The 27,365-nt window shown below is 41.3% G+C and overlaps 1 protein-coding gene across 1 annotated transcript in view; it reads left to right on the forward strand.

The window, feature by feature from the left end:
* Positions 1 to 806: 806 nt before the first annotated feature.
* The window catches only part of MAP1A (microtubule associated protein 1A), a 69,935-nt gene continuing 43,376 nt past the window's right edge, over positions 807 to 27,365 (forward strand). The window contains exons 1-2 of the mRNA XM_075159584.1: positions 807 to 987; positions 5,863 to 5,964. Of these exons, the coding sequence (XP_075015685.1) occupies positions 828 to 987; positions 5,863 to 5,964 (262 nt within the window). The 5' untranslated portion in view covers positions 807 to 827. The remainder of the gene's footprint in view (positions 988 to 5,862; positions 5,965 to 27,365) is intronic.

Below are 27,365 nucleotides of genomic sequence, written 5' to 3' on the forward strand. Positions count from 1 at the left end.
TCACTTACATTGGAGACCATTACACTTGTTTTTAATTGAATAGGAAGAAGAACTGCCAGGAAGAGTTGAAGATCTGACTCTTCTGCTTACTACCAAGTGATGGAGAAGAAAGGAGGAATGTAAACGATGATGCCAAGCTTCGGCATCTTTTAGCAACTGCTGGCTTCCATGATTTTATTGTGGATATTGCAACTACTTAACACTACGAATTTAAAAATCTCCATGGAGTGGACTGCCGTATTTAAGTAACTCTCCCACGCTCAAATCACGAAGGTAAACTAAACTCGCCTCCGAATTACTCTGTAAAAGCCCGTGAGCCCGGCACACGGTTTTGAGCATCTGAGCTTGGCAGCTGTGCCGCTCCTCCCCTAGTGCCAGGAGACGGGAGCACAGCCGTGCCCCGCCGGGGACCGGGAGCCCCGCTCCCCCAAGGCCGGCTGGAGCTCACCGGCAGCCGCTGTCCCGTCAGGGACGGCGCCGTGCTCCGCGGCTGCGGACAGGCCGGCTTCGGCCGGGTGCGGCAGGCCAGCGCAGCCCGGGCTGCCTGAGCCGGGAGAGCACCGAGGGCTCTCGGAGCCGAGGCTCTGCCGGGTCTGCCCGGCCCCTGCCCCGATGGCGGGGCGGCGTCCAGGCCCGGACGGACCCCGCGCAGCGAGCGGCGGGGCTGGAGGGGCGGGGGCCGCGGCCGGCGCCCAGAGGCCACGCCCCCTCTCCTCCGCAGTAGCGCAGGACCACGTGCCGGCTCGGCCAATCGGGGAGGGGCTCAGGGCTCTTTAAGAGCCGTGCGCCAGTCACCGCGCGCTGCAGCAGCGGCCGCCGGGGTTGCTATGGAGACCACGGCCGGGCCGGTCGCTATGGAGACGGCAGCGCCCTGGCTGCCGGGCGGGCGGCGCCGCCGGGAGCCGCGGAGGCACGCGCTGCTGGTCGTGATCGGGGAGGTCGGGACGGAGCCGGAACGGGGGGCGCTGCGCGGCGCCCTGGAGCGCGGTGAGGAGCGCGGCTGCGGCGGGAGGCCGCGGGGCGAGGCGGGGCGGCCCTCGCTTCCGAGCGCTGCGGGGCTGCGAGCCCGCCCGCGCCTGCCGCCTTGTCCCCGCCGCCGCCCGCCCTGCCCTGCGGCACCGCCGCCCCGCCGCAGGGCTTCGCCCTGCTCCTCCCGGAGGGGCGGCGGTGCGGGCCCGCCGGTCCGGGCGGGGGAGGAGGCCCACGGGCGGCGGCCGAGGCAGGGGATGGAGGGGATGGAGGCCGCTTGTGAGCACGTCCTGGGGCCGCAGATCCTGGGAAGGGGCTGGGGCTGGGGGAGAAGCCCTGTGGGGCTCGGGCGGGCTTCGCGGGCTCGGGCGTGGCTCGCAGCCCGCAGGGTTAACGGTGACCGGAGTGCCGGCTCCAGCGAGGACGAGCCCCGTGACAGATGGCATCGATGACGAGTCAGTCTGGCGCCGTTCCCGCAGGCTGGCATGCTCGCAGGCGTTCAGGACAAAAGTTGCTGTATCTTTGTTCTCCCCCCGAGCATTCCTTTATTTGCGTTAGTGAAATTCAGTTAACACTGGTTTTGAATGTCTTAAAGCTTGGAGACATTTTATGGTTCTAATTTCCCCAAGTTTCTATTCTATTAGTGGGTCAGTGGATTGCATCTTATTTCCATCTCACCCCAAACTTCTACCTTATTAGTTGGAGGATTTGACTGTTTACTGCAGTGCAAGGGGACAGCTGCAAACAAGGGCCTGCTGTGCTATGGCTACTCCGTGCCTAAAGAGCAACTGTGTGGACCAGAGAGGCTGAGGGAGGTTAAGCCACAACAGTGAAGTGAACTGCTTCAGGAATGACACAGAGCAAGATAGGACTCCCATAACATTTTGCTCCTTTGTTATCCATATTGTGGTAGTGCCCAGATGCTTTGGCAATGAATTAGTCTCTGTATATTAGGTGCAGTGTTGTTTAAAAGTGAGGAGGAAGGAGGTGGTGAGATGGTAGTTCTTGCTTTGTGGCAGTTTCTGATGGTTCCTAAGAAAAAGAGAAAGGAGAGGTTGTCAGCTACATCAGGACCTTAAGGGAATCTCTGTTTTAATAAGCAGTTTAGTACACCTCTGAGAAATAAAGTAACAGCCTTTTGACTTTGCATGCACTTCTTCCCCCCCCTGCCCTGCATTTCCAAGACATTGGTTTAAAAGATGCCAGTGATCATAGTTGTAACTATTGGCCAAACTGTTTTATTTGGAGATGCTTCTGTGCCCATTTTCCTCTCGAGCATCAGCAGTACTGAGGAACAGATGGACAATGCAATTTAAGAGAGGGGGTGGGTGTAAAAATGTCAAGTCTTGTCCAATTTCTCTACTTCAGCATTTTTTCCATCCATCTCTGCTGTTAGGCCACTTACCAGCGACTCTGAGAGCAGTGTTTCATTTCCTTTTCCAAGGGATGGCTTTATTCAGTAGGGGTAGGTCAGATTATGACCATTTGGCCTCTGAAAGCCCCTCTTTGAAGGGGCTGCTCCTCCTTTCTGCAGAACAGGAGGGTCATGTTTGCTTGGCACTTCACTGAACTGGTGTGCGAACCTGCATCCTTATGCATTCTCTGAATCTTTGAAATAGTGACAGATCAGATTGTAAACTAATGGATTTTGCTCTTTGATTCTGTGGTCATATGCCAATAACCTGGGAATTCCCACTGGAGAGAAAAATTAAATGCCAATTTTGCAACATAAATTGTCATTGCCACAGCAGAACTAGGTTCTACAGTTAGTTCTGTCTGATTAGAAACCTACTGAAATTCTGCCAGGTGCAGACACTTCTTTGCATGAGAGCCATTTAAGCAGCATTGGTAAGTTACTAACAGTAGAAGTGAACTGCTGAGGGAGCTAAGGAAGCTGGATTTCAGACTTCCCTCTATCACTGACTTGGAGTAGGACCTCCAGCAAGTCATAGAGGAGTTTTCCCCACTGTGAAATGGGAGAATGACCTCTTCTTGACATAGACCAAGAGCTGCAAATTGGAAGATGGATATAAAAGGTAAGAATAGTTAAAATGACAGCAGGATCTTGAGATTTGTCAACAGCATATTATAATGTTGGAGACAGCTATACTCTTGATTCAGGGAGTTCAAAAAATGTGGAAATGGTACACACATGATGATTCCCATTTCTTAAGTGATAGCTTGCTGGAGAGGGTTCATGTGAGGTTTGTGTGAGGGTAGAACAGGCTGCTGAGCAGAAGATTTGATTTCCTCAGGAAACAAAGCAATGTAAATAATAAAATGCTTCTGCCCTTCAGAAAAGCATTTTTTCTGCAACTTGGTGAGTACGGTAAGGGGCTTATAGCCCTTATAACAATCAGATTAACAAAACTGGCAAATAAAGTTGGCAAGCAAAGTTGGTCCTAAGTGTTACATGCTACACATATCTATATAGGGTTTTCTAAAGAACGAAAAAGCTAAGTTTGTTTTGTGTTTTTGTTCTGTTGGCTGTGGCACCCTGTCTGCGCAAAAAAAAAAAACAACACAAAGATTTTTTCAGTGAATAAATCTCTTGCTCTGGCTGATCCAAAAAGTGTGCTTTCCCAGACTGCTTTGTATACTTCGGTTCAGGAGAATGGAATAGTGAATATAGGACATTATGGGAACCTGCTTGTTTCCATGTGTAGTGCTGCTTAGGCAGTGGTGTTGTGTATCTGTGGGATGCTCGAACAACACTTATTCTAAAATGCTGTCTAATAAATACTGGTCCTATTTTTCTGTTCCTGTGTGACTTTTGTCCAGTTTTGAAACAATATCTGGAAGACTAGGTCTGGTATTAGGGGGAAGTGCCAAATCTTATAAGCCAATTACCTCAGCAGGAAATAAAGTTCACAAGGGCATAAGGAAAGAGATAGAAAACTGATGAGTCACATGGTACCTTACCCAAGCCGTGCATGTGCAAAGAGCATGAATATTTAGAAACCTTATTATGGTATAGTCTGCACTCTTGTTTCAGGAGGTAGAGGATCCTAATCAGCAAGGACAATGTTTTGGCTCCTGTGCCATGGGATGATAAATTGAAATTGTGGCAAGTGGAGAAGGATTAGGAGTAACTTCAAACTACCTGGAGGGGAAAAAATGTTGAATAAATTGTTGCAAGTAGGATGATGAGTGAGAGTGAGATAATTTCACTCTTCCCTTTCCTTGCTCTGAAACAGGATCTCTTCTTTCTGCATCCTACAGGATGTAACAGTACCTCAAATAGCATTTATTGCTGCAGTAGGACACCATGACAGTGACACAGCAGCTAGAGTCAGCAGGATTTGCCCTGCAGAGTACTACCTTGTTCCTGTCCAGGTCAGAATGCTCCTCAGTACTGCATTAAGATGCACTTACGTTGGACATTTTTTTAAACAATCATGCTTTCCAAGAGTATAACATAGGAAAACATTTTGTTCACCTTCTTGGTCCCTGTCTTTTATTACATTTCATTTGTTCCTATCCCATGCCCAAACTGAAAGGAATAGATGTTCTGTGACACTGAAGGTGGTGGTAAGTTGCTTTTTTCTTCCCCCCCCCCACCCCCGCAACATTCAGAGAGTTTATGGGGGGGGGTTTGTGCACTCTGCAGTGTAGACTGTCAGGTAATAAATAAGCTATATTACTTTATTGTGTCAGCTGTCACCAGGAAAAGAAACTAAGAACAAAGTTTTCTCAAGCTGCTGTAGATTCTACAGGCCTTGAGACTACTGAACTGTGTGATGCAATGATTACTAACTCTATCTTGGTTATATATAGAAAGCTGGAGCTTGTATCCTAGAAGATCCTGTTTCCCACCAGTGGCCGGCAGAAGCTGTTGCACAACCTGGCGTTACTGTGCTGGAGAACTAGAACTGCAGTAACTGGGAATGATATGCATGAAAAATCAACACGCTTCACTTGAAAGAAGGCAGATATCAGATGCAGTAAAACTTTATATTTTATGCAAGAGAGGACATGTCTCCAGAAAATGGTGGAAGAACTCTGTGAGGACCCCATCAATAAATACTGGGGCTGAAATTCTTGTTTCAGTTAACTCTAGAAGTCTGTGGCATTAGCCTTCAACATCTGTACTTCAGCAGGCAGCAGCACAAAAGGCTGGAGTAGTGATTCATACTGATATCCTGGCTTTGTTCATGGTGCCAAAGTGTAGTATCACACCATCCAGGAGAGGCTGCTCCTTACTGGGATGTGAAGATCTGTGATCTGTAGTGTTTGGTGTCATCCAGAATGTACAACTGAGCGCTGAAGGTCACTTCCCCAGCCTGGCATGGTGCCACTTGCTCTGGGAGCAGATGCTGCTTCCTGCTGTGATATGCAGGCGATAAGCTTACAAAGATTATATAGACTAAAGAGCAAACTCAAAGGGTCTCAGTGGGATCAGGGGCTTTGTAGGAGTGATTAGGCAGAGCGAGTTGGGGGTGGGCTTTTGTGACTTGGAGGATGCCCAGGCTATAAGAGCAGGAAAGCTGGTGCCTCTGAGCTGTTTGGTAGTTTTACCATCCAGCAGACCATGTCTACTAGTGACCAATGCTGGATAATGCAGAAGGTGTAAAACTAACATAATGTATTTACTTGGTTAGGCAGTAGTGTAATTTATTTAGCCTCAATCCCTTGTAGCGTGTTAGTTTCACTTCCATGAAGGCCAAGTGAATGAAGACTTGCTCACTGCATGTATTTCAAGGATAGATGTTTTAGGGAAGGTAAGCATCTTATGGCCCTCTGCTTCTGAAGACTTTCTCCATCCTAAGTATGCTTTTTTGAAAGAGCATCACTGATCCTTGTGTGTCCTGTTCACTTCTCTATCTCCACTTCTGTTTCTGGAGTAAATGTACTAACAGCTCACTATTCTTCTTTTTTGTTGTTATTGGGCAGGAATTCGTTCCTGGAACATTAACATTCTGTCCTGTGACCTGAATCAGCAACTGCGACTCTTTGTAACCCGACACCTGGCTCAATTTTCTTCAGAAGTCAAAGGTCAGCTTTTTGGTTTATCAGCATTAACTTTTACCTTTTCTTTTGGGTTTGAAAAAAAAAATACAGAATAAAGCTGATTGTGATTTAGAATGTCAAATTCAATTAGTGAGTTGTTTGCCCAGATTCTGCAGACATGAATACTAAAGAAGAAAAACTATCTTAAGGATCTGTTGGATGAAAGGAATTTAACTTAAAATTACATACCTTACTACTGAGAGTAGAGTGAATAGAAACATGTTTAAAAGCCTGTTAAGCTAGTAAATTAGAATTTATCTGTCTTCTGTACCTTATTCAGGTGACACAATACAGTTTTACTTCATAAGCTATTTATTATCTGTCTCTTCCTTTTGGGTTTTGGAACAAACTTTTGTATGCACAAAATGTGTTGCAAGTAGTTGTAAGACAAGTCAAATGACTTTCTGAATCCCTTTTTTTAAGGCCTATCTCTCTTTCCTGAGAAGAACAATGAATAAGAGTATTAGGACATTAACAATTATAAAGTGTGCTTGCTTAGCTTGTGAAAAGCTTGAACTCTGGTTAGGCCGTTTATAATACTTTTATGTAAGGTATGTTAAAGTTACTACAGTAAGCACAGATGACACTGTTGCAAAATCTTTTTTATATAAGACTGTTTTATAATTCACTATGTTTTACACTCTTGTCAAAGCTTTTGAATATATTTTCCAATTGGGGAAGCTGTTCCCCTAATGGATAGCTATGAAAGAAGGTACCTGGGCTCTTCTCAAATGTGCCACTGACAGAGATGTCTCTTAACTTTCCTGTGACTTTTTAACATGGGGATAGAAAGTCTCACTCCTTGCAAAGCAGTGTGTGTATACACAAAGCATAAGTGTGTATACACACACTTATGGGATTAAAATACTGTGTATGAAACGTATCAGTTGAAACACTCAGCAGAAGATCTGTCTAAATTTGAAGCAACTTTAACAGTCTATGGTACAAATAGGGTAAGCACTAAAAAGTCACCATGAGTATAACATTTGCCCAAGAATTCTTATAACTCAGGGTTGAAATATCTGGATTAATATTAGCAACATGTATTCCCCTCACTCCCCTTGTTTGGTTCCTGAGGAGCAAAGGGTGATAAATGTGATGCCAGTCTATAAAGGAGGTTCCGTGAGGGATCTGGGGAATTGCAGGTCTGTTAACCAACTGTCAGGTCTACTGGGCAAATTGGTACTAACTATAATAAAAGGCAGAATTAGTGTCTACCTGGGAAGAGTCACCATTGGCTCTGTGAAGGGAAGTCCTGCTTTTCAAATGTCTTGAAGATCTTTGAAGAGATCAGCAAACATATAGATGAGTGATTTAGTCTACCAGCCAAAAATGTTTTGGGAATCTAAGTCTAAGAAGTCTGTTTAAGGAAGCCTGTTGGCCATAGAATTAGGGGCCAGGCTTTGGTATGCAGAAGTTACTGAGAGAAAGATGGGTAAACAGAAGTTCTGATGTAAATAGCCAGCTCGTCAATGGAGGTGGGTTGCCAGTGAGTTCAGCAAGGTACATGCTTCTTAACATAGCTACTTAAACATTAAAGGGTGAGCAGTGAGGCAAGTTTGATAATCCAAAGTCATTCAGGACTCACTAATGCTGAGTCCTGACTAAAGAATTTAAGCTGTTGTAAGGTAAATGCCCATATGCAAAAACAACCCCAAAATGTAGCTTCAAATTAAAAAAAAGGTGGGTTCTGAACTGACCATTACCATGGAGGAATGAAATCCTGTAGTTATGGTACAGTTCATGGAAGCATCAATTCAGTGCTTGGCAGCAAACAAAACGGATAAAATGTTAGGAATTATTGGGTGAGAACAGAGAACAAAACAAGGAACATCATGGCACTGTATACTACATCCCGCATCTTGAATACTGTGCAGTTTTGGTCCCCGTATCTCAAATGTAGTGGAACTGCAGTAGAACTCAGAGGGGTAATGAGGATGGTCAGAAGTCTGGAGTAGCTTGCTTTCAAGAAATGATCATGTAAGCTGAGATGCTTCAGTCTGGAAAAGAATTGACTAAAGGGATGAACAAGAACTAGGGGGAATTAAATGAAACTGATGGAATTCATGTTCAAAAGAAAATATGGTGATATGGTTGCACATTCAACCAATAGTGGAGCCATAGAATTTAACTCCACAACATCCTTTGGCAAGAAGCTTGTGTGGTTCAGAAAGGAAACTGGATAAATATTTGAAAGAGATCCTTTGCGGAGGGTGGGTACTAAATGGATGAGCCAAAACAGGGGGACTTTATTGTCCCTTCTAACCTTACTTAAGTTTATTACAAAACACTCAATATATATTTCAAACCATTACATCTTGAATGAGGAATAACAGAAGAAGAAATTAAGTATAGAAGCCAACAGCACGAATGAAGGATTTCTGTTCACCTGTGCATCCACAGACACTCCTTAGATGGGCCTCTCCAGTGTGCAGTTACATAAATTTAGTTCTGATTAGTTAATTTCTGTAGCTAATGACATAGATCAGCTGGCATCTTGTTGCGTGTCCAACACAGAATTATGATCTGGGTCTGACAGAGACTTGATCTCACCTCTAGAAGAACATCAGACATGAATGTTATTTTTATTAGCCATTCACAGCCACTTCTGTTCTGAGAAATGGAGATGCCTTATGGAAAAAACTTAGTTGACCCTTCTAATGGGACTGGGAAAGGGTAGAGCAACATATGAGGCAATCATATCTTGCTCAAGTTGTCTCCTACTATTGCAACTAGTTAAGCAGTGACCTGTTAGATGTCCAGTTTTCTACAAGTGTTCTGAGGTTTTAAACTCTACAGCCCCTAACTGTCTGATACAGACTCTTGCAATGTTATACTACTGTAGCAAGCAATGAAGTTTTTTATTTTGTAGCTGTCACTGTAGCTGACTACCAGTGCAAGGGGTAGTTGAAAGAGCAATCCAACATCCAAACATCTGTCTGATCTATTTTGGATTACAAAAAAAAAAAAAACTCAAATCTGAAAGGAATTAACTGGAGAGGAAAGTATCTAACTGAAACTGATCACTAGCTCCTGTGGAAGGATTGTGTTTCTGTTAAGAATAATGTGGATATGGAAGCTCTCATATCTATATGGAAGAGACTAATAGAGCAACAGTTGAATGGCTTGTGGCTGGCAGTTTTTTTAAAAAGCCCCCCTTTCTGTTGAAGCCTTTCTTGACTGGCATAACCCTAACTTTGGACAATCAAACTCTACTCATAACTGAAAGTATAAAACTTCTGATTTTTGTCTTGTTTTTGCTTTTTGTTATGATCTAGTCTTTATCTAGGATAATGGTGATGTATGTGTTTGTCACCTCCAGGTTAGACTTCTGCATCCTGTTAGGTTTAGGTCTGAAAACAAGAAATAACAAAACTCCAGCATGTATAGGAGGTAGTAGACAGTTCAGTGTTACCCTGTAGGGCCTCTGGCTACCAGTTCTCTTTGTGTCCTCTTTTAACTTTCAAGCTCTTCATGAGTCAGCAAGTAGCTGCTCTGTAAAAGCCTCTGTCATGGCTGTGGCCTTGTGGTTCCATAGGTGAACAGGACCTAAAAGTTGACTTAATCTTACAACTATGTCTCCATTTGTGTATGGCAGGACAGCTCTAACTCTACAGCAATGTAACTGGAGCCTGAAGCATTGTCTTGATTCAGGCTGTAAAGTAGGAAACTGAATTAGATAGACTCTGACCATCTGTAAAGCATGGCAGGTCCTCTTGTCTGAAGGCTTTCCCCTAGAACTGAAAATATTTAATGTATTAAACATTTAAAAATGCTACCTATCTTCTCCCCAGAAATGATTTCTGTAAGAGTCCTGTAAGGTTCCATGAAACCTCCTGTGGGCTTCCTCACTCAGGTCTAATTATCTGGAAAATGTGAGATATTAGTCATGTGGCTTAAAGGATTGCTGTTCATCCATTGTGAACTTAAAGACTCAGGTTCTTATTGCTAACATTGCATTTGTAAGATAATGGCTAGGCTAACATTAATCTGTTTGAAGTGCTGTGGTATCACTGAACCTGAAAAACTCTTGCTTTATCACACTGGGGTCTAAAGATCCTGACCTGTTTTCCCAATAGTGCTTAGCGTTAGACAGGCATTGATAGGAAGTGTTCAATATTTGCTCAGGAAAGAGCTAAGGCATGTATGGGGATGGATAGGATTCCAGTAATGTGAACAATTCTATGGTCTGTTTGCATTCTTCACTGACAAACTTGCTGACCAGTAGCAGTAAATTCTCATCTATATAGAAATAAAGATTAATTATTATAATTATGCTTTAATTTGACAGATATTGGTGGTCTTAAGTAAGCAACAGAACAATGGCCTGTCACTTTAGTAGAATAGTTTGTGATCTGTAAGTCTGTTTTCTATCTTCTGACAGTGCAAAGTAGGAAATTAATATCTATTTTCCTTTCTACAATAATGGTTCTAGTGCCACAGTGCAGACTTTAAGCAGCCATAGCTATCTGCAGGATCTGGTAGAGCTGAAGAAACATGTGTTCATGCTCTTCCTTGATGTAGGGATTTCACATGTTGCTATGTATTAACTGGTGTGCAGTGGAGAAAGTTCTGGAGTTGGCTCAGTCAACTTGTTCCTTAAGATTCTGATGCTGCTGTACTTCAGTAACACTGTGGAGAAAAAGTGACAGCGTTTAGACACTAAACACCATCAGGATGCGCTCTGTATCCTAGGACAATTCCCAGCTTGTCCTGGAGGAACTTGCCTGCAAACTGTCCCAGACCCATCAGTCCCTGTCTCTGTTCAACAAAATGTTTGTTACCTGAGATCAAGTGCAATTCTAGTTTATCCTATAGCAAATACTGATGCAGAATATATTGAAGAATAGTCTCTATATATGGCTTCTTGAGGTGCTGCAATTCAAGATTAGGTTTTGTTTATGCAGGTGTAGCTCTTGCAGTGTAAGACGTTTCCCAGATACAGTTCTCTCTTCAAAAGCAATATGCTAAATAAGCTTTTTTGTATCAAATTTAGTAAATTAATCTGAGGGAGGCTGCTCTTCTCCTATATGCTGTAAAAGTAAATCCTGGCATGAATTCCTAACCCCATTTAGTATGAACAGCACTACTGTAGCTGTGATGAGTTAGTTACAACTTAGGCAACAACTACAGGAAGTGCTAATGTCATTGATTAGTTGGAGCAGGGCAGGCAAGTTTTGAGTGACACACTGTCTAAAAAGGTTGTTTTTTCTGCCCTAACTTACACCTTTTATTACACAGAGATCCCCCAAACAGCCAAGTCTCTAAGCCCCTTAGCAGGTCTTGCCTTTGTGCTTGAGTTTGTCCTGTGGGTCAATGGTATCCTTATGCTTCAGGATGGTTCGATGTGGCTATTTGGACAAGTCTCTCTCCAGATGTGCTTCTTTTCTAGAAGATGATGCAGGCAGTTTGTGTAACAGAACTAATGTCTTCAGTAGTTCAATAGCTTTGGAAGCCACCTGGTTGAGAAGAGTCAGGGAGAGAAGTGGGTGGTGGTCAGATTCTTTTCCCTAGGAAAAGACAGTGTGACTTAGAGCTAGCAGTGACTAATACTACTAAAATCCCTACCATGTTTTTTTGATATTGTGGTATCACTAAGGATCATAATCATTTAAACAGTTTGGGATGACTCTCTTTGTAGGGCAAACTCATCTCATCTCAGCTCATCTGATTTCACTAAGGGAGCTGAAACTGTCCATAGAGACTTGGTCCTGAATTGGAGGCTTGCAGCGTAACGTGGTACTAGATATGCTGCCACTCTTCCTCGGAGCCCCTCCCCATCATTACACATCTGCAGAATTTCCTGTGGGACTACACATTCCTGCTAACTCTGCACAACATCTCTTTGCTCTAGTACTTTTCTGGGAAAGGAAAAGTGCAGCTGGCTCTCAGCTCTTCCTGCTTCTGGTGTGGCCAGCAGTACAGATGTGAGATATTCTGGCCTGGCCGGTGATCTAGGGAATGTGGATTGGTCTTTGGAGCAGATCAGTTACTACAGTGGCTTCTTGGTTTGTGGCAAGTGTGTGCAGCTGGCATATGTCATTTCTCTGATAGTCCCCTGGCAGCACTTCAGGCAAGAACAGCCAGGCAGAGAGAGGCTTTGGGATTATGAAAGTCTAGAGAGCAGGTTTGCCTCAAACTAGATACTTGCATGTTCCTGTTGCCTGATTCAGTAAGCACTGATCTTGAAATGCAGCAAGATGATCCCTCAGAAGGAGTCTATCCATGGACTCAAGAATAGTGAGGCAAAAGGAGTAAGCATGGGAATAATGCCCACAACTTAAAATGTATTAAGCAGCTGTCTAGAGCTGTAGAAAATGACAACAGTCCATACAGCTGAAGATTGCAGCAGGAGATAGTGTAGCCTAGAGATGAATGCTGAAAGGCTTAAACTGAGGAGTTATGCTGTAATCTCAGGATTCACTTGGTGGTGGGTCTTGAGTGCAGACAGGTTTCTCCCAGTGACAGCAAGAAGCTATGGTAATGGCATGGTTTGGGGGAAGGATGTGAGAAAGACTGCTACAAGAGAAATTTCAGGTCACAATTGATAATATAATCTAGAAGAAGCTCTAAATGTAAACTGGGAACAGTTTTGACTGCATTCCATATGTACCATCAGACAATACCCTTTGGAGGATAGCTGCAGTCTTAAACAAATGCTTTTAGCTATGCTGCTTCTGCTTGAGCAGCTATTCTATGCTGATTATTTTCACAGTTAAGAATCTTTCTAATTTATTTTTAACTTCTGTTGCAACTTGCTGCAAATTCACTGCTGCATATCCTGTAACAGCCCTATGAAGATGTGTGTTCATTGCTATTCTGCTCCAGATAGAGAAACACAACACTAGAAACTTTTTAACAGTAGGAGTTGTTCAGCTCTACATTCTACATGCCCTCTTGTTCCTGCTGTGGGCATAGAGAAGAATGGTTGCAACTGATTTTCGTCTTAGCTTGGTGTTAGCTCCTCTGAGCAGAAGGCTGTACTAGAAATCTCCTGAAATCCCTTCCAGTTAATGTTTTTATGATTCCATACTGCTTGAAAGATCCTAGTCTTGCTTGTGTGAGGGACATGTACCTTCACACTGGTGTGTTTAGCAGTGTCTCTGGAGGGGAAAACTATTATTTTCAGAAGTATGTGCATTAATCTCAGAATATCATTCCCTTAACGGTTGATGTAGCGCTCTGTGATTAGGGAAAAGTCAGCTGGAGTACTGCAGTTACTGTAAAGCCAGAGTAGTTCTTTGACCTTCTATTTAATGCAAAAGGCTTCTGACTCTACAGACTTGTAACAACCAGTAAAGGTTTGACACCACTAGCAAGAAACAAAAGATGAAGGCTGGTAATACAATACGACTAAGTAAAGCAGTCTACTTAACAGAATATTCCAAGACTTTCCTATCTGCAATTTCTCACTTGGTTACGGTAGTTATTTCCAAACTATATGTATCATGTTAATGCTTAGTGTTTGAAGCTGAAATCAAAATGTAACTGCAGTATTCTGTGGGAACAGAGAGGGTACAGTTATCCCTCTGACAAGTTTTTGGTCTGTTTAGAGATGATGAGGAAGAAATGAGTCTCAAATGTGTTACAAACGAGAGGAGAAAAGCTGAGGACAGAGCTGGTAATGGTGAGGGGGTCATACAAGTGATACCTAATGCACCTTATGTAAGTTGATTTGTGGTTGGGTTTTTTTGTGGGTTTTGAGTTTCTTTTTTTCTATACTAACTTGCTGGCTCTTTTCTGAGTATCACAAACATGACTCTTGCTGTAGGGGTAATCTCACAGCATAGTTTAGAGGGTATGGGTGGTAGGGACAGCAAGAAACCAAGCATGGATGTGATGATGACCTGCCCAAAGGGAAACGGGGTAGTCCTGGATGGCAGCAGCAGAACAGAAAAAGGTAGGAACAATTATGGAAGACCTTGCATGACAAACTTTATATGTGTTACGGAGAATCTGGAAGCTAGTAAATGGGAGAGGGTGATGTGATAAGAAAAATGAACAGAAGTGTCAGACCAATTCAAGGTGAAATACTGAAGGCTTTTGTTCTCTTATATGTGAGGGTAGCCCCATGTGCACTTTTGCACAGTTGTCAGATGCCACTGGCTACCATAGTAGTTTAAGATCATGTACAGTGTCTCCTTGTGCTGGATATTAATAGTTCTTCACAGCTCAGAGGGACTGTCTCTTTCCAATAAAAATTGACATGGTGCAAGGTGAAATGCTTCTCAGGACAAGGGAAGTATGCTTTCTAATATCTGTTGATGTTCAGAGAAAAAAGCTTCTTTTTCTGAAGACAGTTCTTTCTACACTAATATTAGTAGCTGCTTTCAGTCCAGCTAGGGGATTTTAAATAGCTCAACAGCCATCCCAGTGATCTTTCCTCTCAAACTGTACTTTGTGTTAGTCTTCAGAAAACTTCTTATAAATAACTAATGACATAATTGAAAATCAAGCAATTAAGATTCAGGTTGAATTTGATGGAACAAATGCTTGAAATAATGAAACATTGATGAGATACTTTTCTTGCTTCTGTAAAAGGATTATCAGAAATATGAAACCCTTTCAAGTATCAGCTTGCATGTTTCTTTGCAAACGCAATGTTTTATGCTGAAAGCCAGCAGGGTTTGTGTTAACAGTCTTAATAACTAGCTGCCTTGCAGGCAGATGGCCTTCAGGCTCTGAAGCCTTTCATATTCGACCTAATACACATGCTTCACATCCTACTGATTCCTTTGTTTTACATTTAATGCCAACTGAGGATACAGATATATCTGTCACAGCCCACTGAGGATGTAGCAAAGTTGCATTATAGTTCCTGAAGGCAGCTGTCCTTTTGGATGAGTACTCCTAGAATGCTATTAACTCAAACTAGGAGAAGAATAATCTGTTTTTACTGCCTCTCTAGAACTTATGGGCAGCTACAAAGAGGATGGAGGCTTTCCCTTCAAAAGGGGCAATGAGTGCAAGTTACATTGGGAGAGGTTTCAACTGAAGGTAAGAAAGAAATTTTTTTTTACTGTGAGAACAATCATTCACAGGAACAACCTCCCCAGAGACATGATAGAGTCCCCATCACTGGAGGTTTTCAAGATGTGATTGGACAGGGTGCTAGATAATCATCTATGTTCCTTTTCCCATGAAAAGTTGGACCAGATGATCTTTTGAGGTCCCTTCCAACCTGGGCTGTTCTGTGCTTCTATGAATTCAACTTTGCAACACTTAAAGAACAAGGAGTTTTACTAGTGGCACAAATCAAGTTGTGTTAAGTTACAAACCTGGTAAGAAGCAAAGGCAAATGCACGAGTCCACTATGCACATCTTAGTCTCAAAGTCTGCATTTGATCCTCCTTCTACAGTAACAAATATCCCATAGGTTAATGTTTTTACTTGTACAAGTGACTCATCTTCTTCATGGAACTTGGCATGGCTTTGAGTGTCAGCTTGTGCCATATACTTTTTTTCACTACACTGCTTAGTTAGTTTTCAGTGATCAATCTCAAGTGCATGACAGTAAAAAAAGCTGCCTTGTTTATTCAAATTATAGCTCCCAGATCGTACAGATGACAAGTTTGTGTGTTCAAGCAAAAGCTGTTCTAGACAAGAGGCAAAAGACCAATTGCTTGTGAAAATTATATTACAGTGAAAGTGTATGTTCCCCACAGCTGTGGCCTCTTGCTAGAGGGACTTCTGTTACATAGATCATCCAGGGATGGATTTTGTTCAGCTTTTGGCTATTAGTAAAAGGACTACTATGTCCTAAATTTGCATAGTAAAGAAGTCAGTGGTTAACATCATTTTTTTCACAGATGCAATAATGATTCTTTGGACTTTTAGATGTGATTTCTTGTCCTCGAGCAATTAACTTTGTCTTTCCCTGCTAGAAGTAAAAAATCTGGCAAGGAATAGAACTGTGACTGTGTTCAGTGACATGTTGCAGGAAGAAACCTGCAACCTCTTCTTATTTCCTTGGATTCTCATTCCTGTCTGGTCTCATTTTGATGTACCTTCCTACACTGGATAATTCCTGTCCAATCTAGTTGTGTTATAGGTTTGGCATATTTGCCTTCTCATTATTTTTCCAGCTTGAAGAGGCCTGGCTTACCTAAAGGTTCCTTATAGGGAAGCTATTCCATACCTTTCGTCTTTCTTGTTTTATTAATGTCTTCCAGATCTACCTCTTTGAGATGCTGGGATCAGAAGCGTGTAGTGTTCAAAGCGGGGTAGAGCTATGTATTTACACAGTATCACAAGATTTTTTCTTTTCCTGATTTCTAACGTATCTAGTCACTTTCTGACTGCTGCTGAGCAGCGAGCGGACTCCGGAATAGAACTAAGACTATCATAACCTCAAGATCTCTCCTGAGTGGTAATAGTTACCTCTAGTTAGCAATAGTTAGTGTCATTTCATGTGTGATTTATACTGATAAATAAAATGGTAAATGAAACTCAGCATTGTGACGTCTCCCTCGATAGTTCATCCTCAGCCAGGCTAATAACTTGGTATTATCCATAAACTTTGCCACCAGTCTCCTTTCCTCCTTTTCAGGTTGTTTATGAAGATGGTGAACAGCATGAGTCCTGGTGTAGGCTTATATGACATGCCTTATGAAATAATAATTACACTATATCAATACAACCTTTGAGACTTTGACAAGCTTATTTGATTTTTATTAAGAAGTAAGGTCATGTTTTCTATAATGCCATGCTGATTGGCATTCATTTTGTATTCTATTTGAGTCTTTACTGCTGATGGGTTTCCAGTCTTCTAGGACTTAAATGCCAGAGCACTGGAGCTCAGGTTGGAAGCTGAGAGCTTCTTAGTCAATCTCTTAGATCTTGTACAGAAATTATCTGTTTGTATAGACTTAGTCTGATTGCTGCAATCTCCTACCACCATTACTGTTAAAATAGAAATAATTTCATTGTCTCTAAAATATATTCTTAATTTCTTCCAAATACAGAACAGAAATATTTCTGACTCTTTGACCTGCAGAGCTAAGTTTTAAAACAAGAGACAGCACAAAAGCAAAAACTTGTAAGAACATAGATAAAATTTTATTTCAAAATGCTGCTTTTACTATCTTTAACAGATGTTTTTAATGCTAAGAGAGCTCCTCTGGAAATTACACATCTTCAGAGCTCTCTTTGATGATAATATTGGGCTGCATTTTATGCATTTAAAGCCAGCTTGAACCTTCTTTGGTAAGCCAGGCTAGGAAGTTATCAGGATTAATCTTTGGTTTACTTTTGTGTATTTTAAAATGTTCCTTTGTTCATAAGGTACACATTATGGTTCTCACTGTGATACCCAAAAGACTACTTGGTGAAGATAAGAAACCAGAGCTCCAATAAGCTATTTAGTACCGCAGCGAAGCAGAGGTTAATTTAACATCAGCTTCTTGCTTTCTTGCTTTCATGCTGTTCTGTCTAAATGTTGATTACTGACTGAAAGGGCAAATGGTGCTTCTCTCACTCCAAAATTCATGTAAGCATTAAACCTACCCTCTGCAACTGACATTTCTGTGCATTTGTTATATATTTGAAACTGCTGAGACTTCAGTAAAATCATGTAAGATCTACTCATGTGAAGCATAATTCCTAAGAAATAATTTTTCATATGTGCTCTGGTTGTGTTAAGCTCCTCTACTGAATAGCAAGGTGAAAATTCTGTTCAGCTTTTTAAAAGCAAATAAGGTCAAAGGAAATGTCTTACTGAATCAGATCAGTGGTCTATCTAGCCCAATGTTCTGTCTCCAGAAGTAGCAACAAGAGATGCAATTCAGGGAAGCACATGTGAGCCTAACTGCTTTTGATTGCCCTTTTTCCCCCTTATAGGTCCCTCACTATGCATAATGCTTGGATTAGGGATGTTAAAGGGCACACCATGAGCAACTCCTTTTAGTAAAAGTTGTTTAATCCCTCTTGAATCTACAAATGCTGTCTGCCTCCACAGTCATGTGTAGCAACAAGTTCCTGAAATTCGCTGACTGCTATCTAAAATAGAAATTCCTCTTCTGTTTTAGTTGATTTAGCTTTACTGAGTGCTCCGTAGCTTCTACCATTTTAGGATTTGAGTAATTGTTAATGTTAATCTTAATCAACATTAATCTTCAAAGTGTTATCATCCTGTGTATAGCCCTCACCCAGAACTGGGTTAAAAGACCAGTTAATAAGAAACCAGAATGATGAAACTAGTGAGTGGGTGTTTGATTGGAGGAGATCAAGATGTATGTGTTTTAATTTAAGAGCACTATGGTGATGGATGGTTTGGTTTGTTGTGGATTCTATGTTGTTCGCTTCTGTAATTTTAAACAATGAAGACTTGTTGCTTAGAAGTTAGGTAACTAACAGGTGTTGTGTTTTAGAAGTAGTGATAATTAATTTTAGCTATGGAAACTATAAACAGACGTGGTCCAAGAATGGCTCAGGGACAAATTGCGACCCTATAAGGTAAAGAGGAAATAAGTTCATGAAGAGTTCACTGCCCTGCCGACCACCAGAGACCACCTGAGACCCCCAAGAAGACCCTAAAGGCTTTAGTGCGCATGTGTTTAAGATGATGCAATATTATAATTAGTTCTCGGAAATTTAATGAATATGTAACAAGGAAATTTAAAATATGTATGAGAAGCATGGATATAAACAGAAAGGTGACTAGACCAGGTGTGCTTGATTTGTGGCAAGTCCACCGAGCACCCAGGCCTGAATAAAACAATATCTCTCCTGAGCGTGTGGAATCGGTTACTTGCACGCCGGGCACGAATCCGCTTTTCGGACAACATAATGACCCAATCCACTAGCTTTGTGTTTTGTGTGGTGTTTTTTTTTTTTAAATAAGCTCCTTTCTAAATTGAAGAGTTCTGGACTTTTAAGACTCTTATGATAATGCCACTGTTCAAACCTCTTAATCATTTTGATTATCTAAGCTAAACCTGAATCGATAGACACCACACTTTGCGTTACCTTCATAAGCAGCAACAGCATGCAGTGCTATCCTAGATCATCTTTTACCCTCATAAAGAGAAAACACAGTTCATGAAGCTGTACTTCTAAGGAATAAAAAAACCACATCACTTTTGAACAAGGTCCATCACATAAGAACTTCAGCAAAATACTGGATTCCCTATTTTAGTGAATACTCCAGTGTTACTGCCTGTCTATAATCTGGACCCTATTTATGGTATGGTGCTTATATGACTTCTTGTAGTACATGAAAATAAACCTAAGATTTCCAATTCTTATCCTCAGCTGGTGTTCATGAGTGACATCACCACAAAATAAACCCTCCTACCTGTGGTCCAGACTTCAGCATCCTCTGGAATCTGACTGGCTTCCATAAAATTTTGCTGAGGTCCATGCACTCCTGGCCCAGGTTCTGGAAGCTGGGGCCTCTTGCTGGAAAGCTGAAGTGGCTGTTAGGACTCCGCATTTGAGTACACAGAGCGGTGTCTTTTATGACCTTGGTGAACACCCAGTTCCATTGTTCTGACAACTCAGGCATTTCAAGGGTTGCAGGCACTGTTTTTAGCACCTTACATAAGATTTTTTTTTTTTTTTTTCCTCAGCAAGCACCTGCCGTCTTTTAGTGTGTAACCCATTTTATTTCTTTCTATTTTTTTGCCTTGAATAGCGGTTTTTTTCTTTCATTGACTGTCTGGCCTTATTCTCTTATCTCTACTTTTTTGATAAGCTGTTTATCTTTTGTTTTAAGTAAGAAGTGTTCAATAGCTGTGAGTGAGCCACTTTAGAACAAAAAAAAGAAAGAAGGGGCATGTGCTTCCATTCAATGCCAGCAGAAAAACAATAAAGGCTGTTGAAGACACCATTTTCTCCATCTTATAAAATTAGCAGTTTTCAGTCTCTGGATAACAGTTTATGGAGGATCTGTATGATGCAGAACAGTTCTTTAAACAGTGCTCTGATAGCTATTTCACGTCCACCACAGTAGCTGCACACAGAATAACTTTGGGGGAGAGGATTGATGTTTGTGGTTTTGTTTTTGGCCTTGTGTTTTCTTTTTTTTTTAGTGTTGCAGTGACATTTCTTTAACTTGACAAAGGCAGCATTATCTTGGTGGCCATGTGCGTTGTAATCACGGCAGCTGCAATGACAGTGACATCCTAAATAAGACTAGTTCAAATACACAATTATTTTGGAGTCTTCATGTTGTTCCATGTTTAGCAGAGATGCTGAAATTAGAAATACTTATTACAAGCTAATGCAAGCGTTGGGTGACTCTTCTACGAATGTTGCTGGGATTCTAGCACCAGTCATATCTAGAGATTGGTAACAAAAGTCTTGTTAATGTATTATTAGTGTATTGTTATTTCACTGTGACTCTATACGCTATTCTCCTCTAGTGTCCCTGGCTTCAGTGGCTTAGAGTAGGCTTTTCCAATCCTTGTCAACTGGACCTTGCTAAGACAAACAAGATGAGCAAAGGGGAAGGAGGATTAAGTAGGAAAATAATCTTTAACATGTGACAGTTTCAACAGCTGTGTATAATTTTCTGACAGATTTCTTGGTCTGTTTCCCTCTACTGTGCTATGAATGCAGTTCTCCAACTTTCTTCCCTTGCTTTTAAAGAATCCCTAGTATTGGCGTGGGCTTGAGGAGGGAGTCTCTGACCAGCTGCTCTCAATTCCTGTTTACCTGAGTGTTGCACTAAAACAGTTGGAGGTAAGTGGCTTTGGGTGTTCCAGCATCGGCCTCTTTTGGGGGCTGAGGACCCTGGACCGAGCCATTACTATGCGTGAGCTCATGGATACATCTAGAAAGGTTTGGGCCAACAGTTTCTGCAGTGCTTCCCAGGGTGGCTTCATGAAGTAGAAAGCTGCTTCACTTACAGCCAGCAAACGTGCACTATCTCACTGTTCCAGTGTAGAGTAGAGCAACTGGCAGCATTAACGTGCTAGATGCAAGAGAAACAGGCCATGTCATCAGCTTCCATACTGCTGCAGAAGGTGCACATGCACTGCTCTGAAATGGTGCAGGCCCTCAGCTGAGGAAGGTAACGCTGCTTCTGGTGCTCTGCTGCATCAGCTTGGGCAAAGGAACTGAACAGAATTCTCCTGCGGTGATCTCGTCTAGGATCTTAGCTGCTATTTCAGGAAATAAATTCTTCCACTAGGTGCAGATTCAGAAGAGTGAAAAACAGTGTGGATGGAGCCTGTTAATCCTATTTTGCCATGAGATTAATTGTTGTCATGTGCTATTGTAATTTTAATGCCATAATTCCTAGCTCCTTAGAAAACAGATGTCCCTCAGTCTGACTGGCTCTGTTCCAGGATTTTGTCTTGCCCTATTAACCATGGCATTGCTAGAACATAGGTCTTTTTCCTCCCTCTGTAAGAACTTAAAATTGCAGACGGGAGGTACTGTTTTCCTTTCCTGATCTGGTGTGGCTTCTTTTCTGGAGAATCCAAGATGACATGCTTTCTATTTGATACTGCAAAATTATAACAGTCTTTGTGCTAGAAAATAATGAATTCTGAAGTGGAGTTAACAGAGATCATTAAGGGCTTGTGTCTAGAGGCATCTTTCTCTTGAAGTACCAACTTGTTTTCCCTCTATTCCGTGTAATGGAATGCCTTGCTGCTTGATTTGGAAACTTTAGGGGATTGTGTGCAAAAGCAATCAGCTTTTCCTGATTTCTTGCTAGGGCGAATGTGCTACTGCAGAGGATCTACACCAGCTCCCTATTCCATCTGTAATTTTTTTACTTTTTGCTTTATCCTGCTAGCCTGTATGAAGCAGTAACGGAGCAAATGAGTCAATTCCTGAGTTCAAGCTTTGGAAAACTAAGAGCACTGCAAAGAAAATAAATTCACTGCCTGAAGACAGTCTCTTATTTTTATTTTAAACCAAATGTTTTAACTATTTTAACTATTTTTGTGTTTGTTTTTAGGGGGGTGTTATGATTTTTTGTATTTTACAGACTCTTTAAGGTGAAGCGTTGTTTTTTTATTTGAATGCATCAGGTTGCAAGCAGTCTGCTATAAACCATGGGTAATTAGTTTCAGTGGTTAATTACCTGTGCTTAAAACTGTGCCTCACTTCTAGGTTGAATTTGTTTATTGTGGTTTCCAGCCACTATATTGCATTCTGCCTGTATCTACTAGGTCCGAGTTCTCTTCTGCCCTCTCCTGACCTCATAATGCATTCTGTTGTATAAATCAGACTAATTTTGGGTGTTTTGACTTCAAACAATGCTTCTAACTGTTGATGCTTGAAACTTGCCTTTCAGTTTTGGAATCTTAGAATCTGCCTTTCAAAAATTAAAACCCTCGACCAAAGAAAAGCAGCAAAAAACCCTTGAGTGGTCTCTGTAATGACCGCATTATTGATCACTATTACTCTAAATTTAAATTAATAGCCTGCAATACATCCACAGCTAGCTCTCTACACTGAGCTGAGCTTGTGCGGGCTGTTCTCAACTGTGAAGTTACTGTTTTCTAAAATATAACCATGATTGCACAAGTATGGTCTAAATATCTTGCTCTTATCTGTAACGTGTCTAGTCCAGTAGACAAAACAGATCAATAATTTTGATACCAATCATGAGTTTCAGTTAACAATTAGCATATTTTCTTGCAGGTAATCGATTTCTTGATAACAACAGTTATATGAGATTCCCCTAGAAATATCTTGAACAAAAATCTGCTCACTATCTGTCCATCATTTAAAACTGATTTTAACCTTCCCAATATAAGCTAACAGTCTTCTAGAATGTGGAACTGTTTTCTTTCTTTCTGCCTGACAATACAAATGCATCACCGGTCCTTGGCTGCCTGAACAGGCTTCCCCATAGAACCATGAGTCATAGTCCAGGTCTTGATTCTTGCTTCAGGATGGTCGATGACTTGAGTTCAGGGATAGGGTGGCTCCTAAAATTGCAGGGTACAGCTTGTAGTAAAAAACTTCACGGGGAGCGGGACTGTGCTGCATGCATGAAATGACACATGCAGATGTGGCTTCTTGGAGGATAAGTTTGGTAACATAAGAGTTCCTACATGGTCCAGTGGTCACCAAAAGCTCATTTCTTGTTTTATATGTAAGTGTGAGTCTTTGACCTGCTGTCTCTAAATGGACTACTACAGGCATACATCTTCATTAAAGGAAAATGTTCAGCACAACGAAAGATTCCTGCTGTCTTGGGGGGAAATGGTAGAGAAGACCTATCTGCCATAGGTGTAATGTGTGGGGCTCATTTGCTGCAGAGAGGCAGTAAGACAGTGCTGTGATAGCAAACCTAGCCAATGCAGGTAACTATCGTGCTCCATCCCTCTCCTTTCTTTAGTCATCACTTAGGACCTGTGTGTATGGGAAGCCTACTAGCAAAACTGTCAGTACCATGCTAGCAGTAGAATTCTTGATGCAGGCATACTTACTCGAGAATAAGTTTTCACAAACCAGATTGTGTTGATATAATTATTTAACTAAAAATAAACTGATATAGTTATTTTTTACTCAAAATTAGTCCTTATACAAAACACAGAGAAAAATAATGCTTGGTGAGGTTTTTCCTTTGTTTTCTGCATTTTATTTCCACAGGTAACTAACTTTCCAATTTTGCAAGTTTCTTAGATCAAAGCTCCTAGAGTTGAAATCACCGCAGTCATGAATTCACTGGTAGCTTTTCTAAAGTTAGAACTTGCCCTACTAAATTATTACTCTTGCTTCTAAAACCAGACATTGTGGTTCAATGTTGTTGGCAGTTCATGGAATTCAAATTCTTGAAGCGTGGAGGCAAAGAGTAAAGAGTAAGTGGGTTTCTCCTGGAACAGTCTTCTGAATCCTTCAAGGAAAGTGGAGGTAGTGTGTTGTGCTGAACTAGTTCTGCTATACTATCTTTCATATATAAAGATTTGAGGTGTCCGGATCTGTTTGAATGGACCTTGAGAGAAGATTAACCCTTTGATAGAAAAGGAAAATAATGATGAGATTGTTGGGGAAGGGTTGGACCTCTTTTCGGGACACAGTAAAAGAAGCATATTTTGTTGTTTTGTTTTCTTTAGTACTTTGTGTCCTGGTAGATATGGGTGTTTTCTTTTTAAAAGAAAAAAGCTTGTTTTCTTTTTAAAAGAAATACTAAGTCTACACTGGTCTGTCCTTGAGGTAGTAGCTTGTGAATAACTCAATGATTTTGATTTCTCAGTCCTTTGTTAAATGGATTTGGAGAAATGCATTTTGAATTCATTTAGAACAGTGTTTTTTTTTTCTCCAGTGATATTGGTCTTTATCTGTAGAACTTTCTAGGACAGACAAGCTGGATAAGACTTAAATTTCTCATGGTTGAAAAAAAAAAAGACAGGAAAAAATCCCTAAATAACCCAATAGGACAAGGCCATATTTTTCTTTCAGGTGACTTGTTCTCAATAGTTTTACTCATATTTTTGTAAACTGAGGCCTGTTCTGGATTTTGTCTGCCTTTGCTTTGGCAGTAGCTATTGTGGAAATTGGTTATGGCTATTCACAATGTTACTTTGCCTTCAGGTAGGTGAATGGTCTGGGTTTGACCTAATCCTACCTCTTTGCCTCTGAAATCTTGAGTTCTAATGGTTCTGCAGGAAAATTTGCAGTAGACAGTTTGTCTTCTATAAAGAAAATTCTCCTGGTATGACTGTTCTAAGGATGGAATCTGCTTGCATTTTTATTCCTATTTCATGGAGAAGAATAATTCAAAGTGATTATTGATTTTTTTTTTTTTTTTAAATTTTTTTCCCTCCCCTACATTTGTTTTTCATCTCTGGTTTCATCTGAGCTACATCCTTGCAAGAAAGCATGTGCTGCAGAGCTGATCTCATCCTACAGGAGGGCATAAAACCAGGAGGGAATACTGCCTAAAATGGATGTCCTATTTGATTGATGTCTAAAGAATACTTGCTTATTTTGCATCTTTTTTGTTTCTTGACTAGTAGGCCTTATAAGCAGCAAATGGCTGATAACTGTAATATCCCAAACATACACACAATTTACTAGCACTGGTTTGGAGGGACTAACATTTTATCTCTTTAAACTTAAAATATGCCTGGAATAACAGTTCCTGTTCTGTAATCATAGCATATGGTTATTTCTTGAGGTATCTTTGCATGTAGTAGCAACTAGATCCTGTGGCTTTTAGGTTTTTTTGTAGAATTTTTTGCTTGTCTTCAGACTTAGATTCATTGTGAGAGAAGCCTCCATACAATGCCAGTTAAATCTGCGTGAACCTGATAGGTTATGGGTTCTGCAGCTTCAAGGAATGTGGCAGAGCTGTTTTGCATTGCTTATAGAAAAATGCTGGCATTTCAACATCTCAGTTTCCAATTCTAAGTATCATACTAAAGAGAAAAATGAAGCAAGACTGATATGGGTTAATAAAAACTGTACCTTTTTTTAAGCTACTTGCTTAAAGTCTTTGACACAGAGTCACATAAACATGGCAGTATATTCAGAGTAATGTCAATTTTCCCAAATGTATTTTGTCTTAGAAATTTTACCTGTGCCATTGCCAATTCTAAATCCTACTCTATCCTCTCCCCAGCCTTCCTTTTGATTTGTCTGCCAGGCTTAGCTCCCTGCCTTCCATGTGCATCATCTTCAAGCTGGCACTCATGCTTGTTGCCTGTCTCCTAGGATCCTGCTGTGATTTTGTCAGAACTGTCCTACCGGTGTCCTCTCTATAAAGCAGCACGGCTTCTGTTACCTGGATTACTGACAGGCATCTGGTGAATCAGTGCCTCTGGACTGACAGTCTCCTTCATAAGGATGTTAGCCTCTTGTCTCTGTTCAGGCCTTGGAGACAGAGTTAAAACAGCAAGTTCCCAGGTATCTGACCCGTCTCAGGGCAGCTGGTGCCTTTTACAGGAGATTACTGGCTGGTTCAGAGAAAGAACGTGATCTGAGGCAGTTAAACACGTCTGGAAGAAAAAGATTCCCTCTGCAGGAAGAGGAATCTTTCACTGTATTTTGGCTCTTGTAGCTTCTTCCACGTTGCCTTGGTTGCAAGAAATTTCTTTCTTACTTTCAGTGCTAGACATGGCTTGTACCTTCTCCTTCCTTCTGTATGTCTGTTGGGACATGTGGAAAGCTTTGCTGTGCCTCTGGCTGGACCAGTCCTGTGGGTGCTAACCGGGTACCAATGCTAGCAAAGGCTGCTGAGGAAGTACAGCCGACCTGAACACTGTGTAAAAGGCACGGGATTTTCTTCAGGTAGATGTATGCTGCTTATTGGAAACACTTTTGGAGAAGTCCTTCCTTGAACTCAGTGTTAGTGTTATTAGGAAAACACGAGGGTTTGATTCCAGTGTCACTAAGAAATCACTAGGATTTGATCCTAGTCCGTCCTGCCCCTCTGCCGCATTAAGCCACCCTTTTGGGTGCTAAGGAGTCATGCTGCACTCATGCAGGGGACGCATTGCTGTTCTTGCTGTGCCCCAGCATTTGTCTCAATCCCTCTTCTCATGTTGCTTCTGGTCTTTTAGTACTGCTCATGTTTGCTCCAGTTTCGCAGCCTTGATTTATAAACCTCTTTATCCTTTCCACTGAGAGTTCTAGACAGGTCATCTTCTGTCGTTTTCCCTAAAGCTTTTGAGTTGCTGAGTTAAATTAGGATCACCATTTTTAAAACCTTATTTTCTGGGACAAGAGAGACCAGAATGTTGCCACAGAAAACTCACAGGGTTCATGAATTTGTTTAAAGTAGGAATTGGAAAAGAGGCTGGTAAGACGTGCTGACAGTCTCTCTGGACCTGCATTAGGGATGCTATTAACACAAAAGTAAAACCTTACTTGGTGAAGAAAATGATAGAGAGCTAAATGGAATGGATGACTTGAGCTATCCACCTATAAACTTGTCAAATACCACAGCAAGTTTAGAGAAGCTAATTTTCGATAGCTCAGATAGTCACTCCTTAGGCCCTGAAGTACCAGGAAGATGAAAAGATTATTCACAAATTAAGGAAGAGAAGCTTTCTTAACAGCTGTAACTGTATTGGACCTGAAAAGCAGCTGAAAGAATAAAATACTTAAGGGATCAAAGGTTCTTTGAAAGAGAAGTATACAAACAACTAAGGAGGTATCACTTCATTTGATGGTTATTTAATGGTTAATTTAAATGGAAATGGTTATTTAAAAAATAAGGAAACGCGACAAAAGTGGGAAACAAATCTTTAGTCAGAATTTAAGCAACCATACAGAATAAAAAGGTACAAATATCTGTAAATAAGAAAGGAGATAGGAAGTAGGGAAGACTCATTAAATAGTTGCACAGAAGGATGCAGAAGTACTCAGCAAAAACAAGTATCCTTTACAAACATCCTAATAAAGCCTGTAGAAAAGAGTAAAAATTACTATACCTAGACAAAAATGAGGATAGCCAAGAGGATTTTAGAAGTGATTTG

The sequence above is a fragment of the Calonectris borealis genome, chromosome 11 (genome assembly GCF_964195595.1).
Source record: "Calonectris borealis chromosome 11, bCalBor7.hap1.2, whole genome shotgun sequence".
In the NCBI taxonomy this organism is placed as follows: domain Eukaryota; kingdom Metazoa; phylum Chordata; class Aves; order Procellariiformes; family Procellariidae; genus Calonectris; species Calonectris borealis.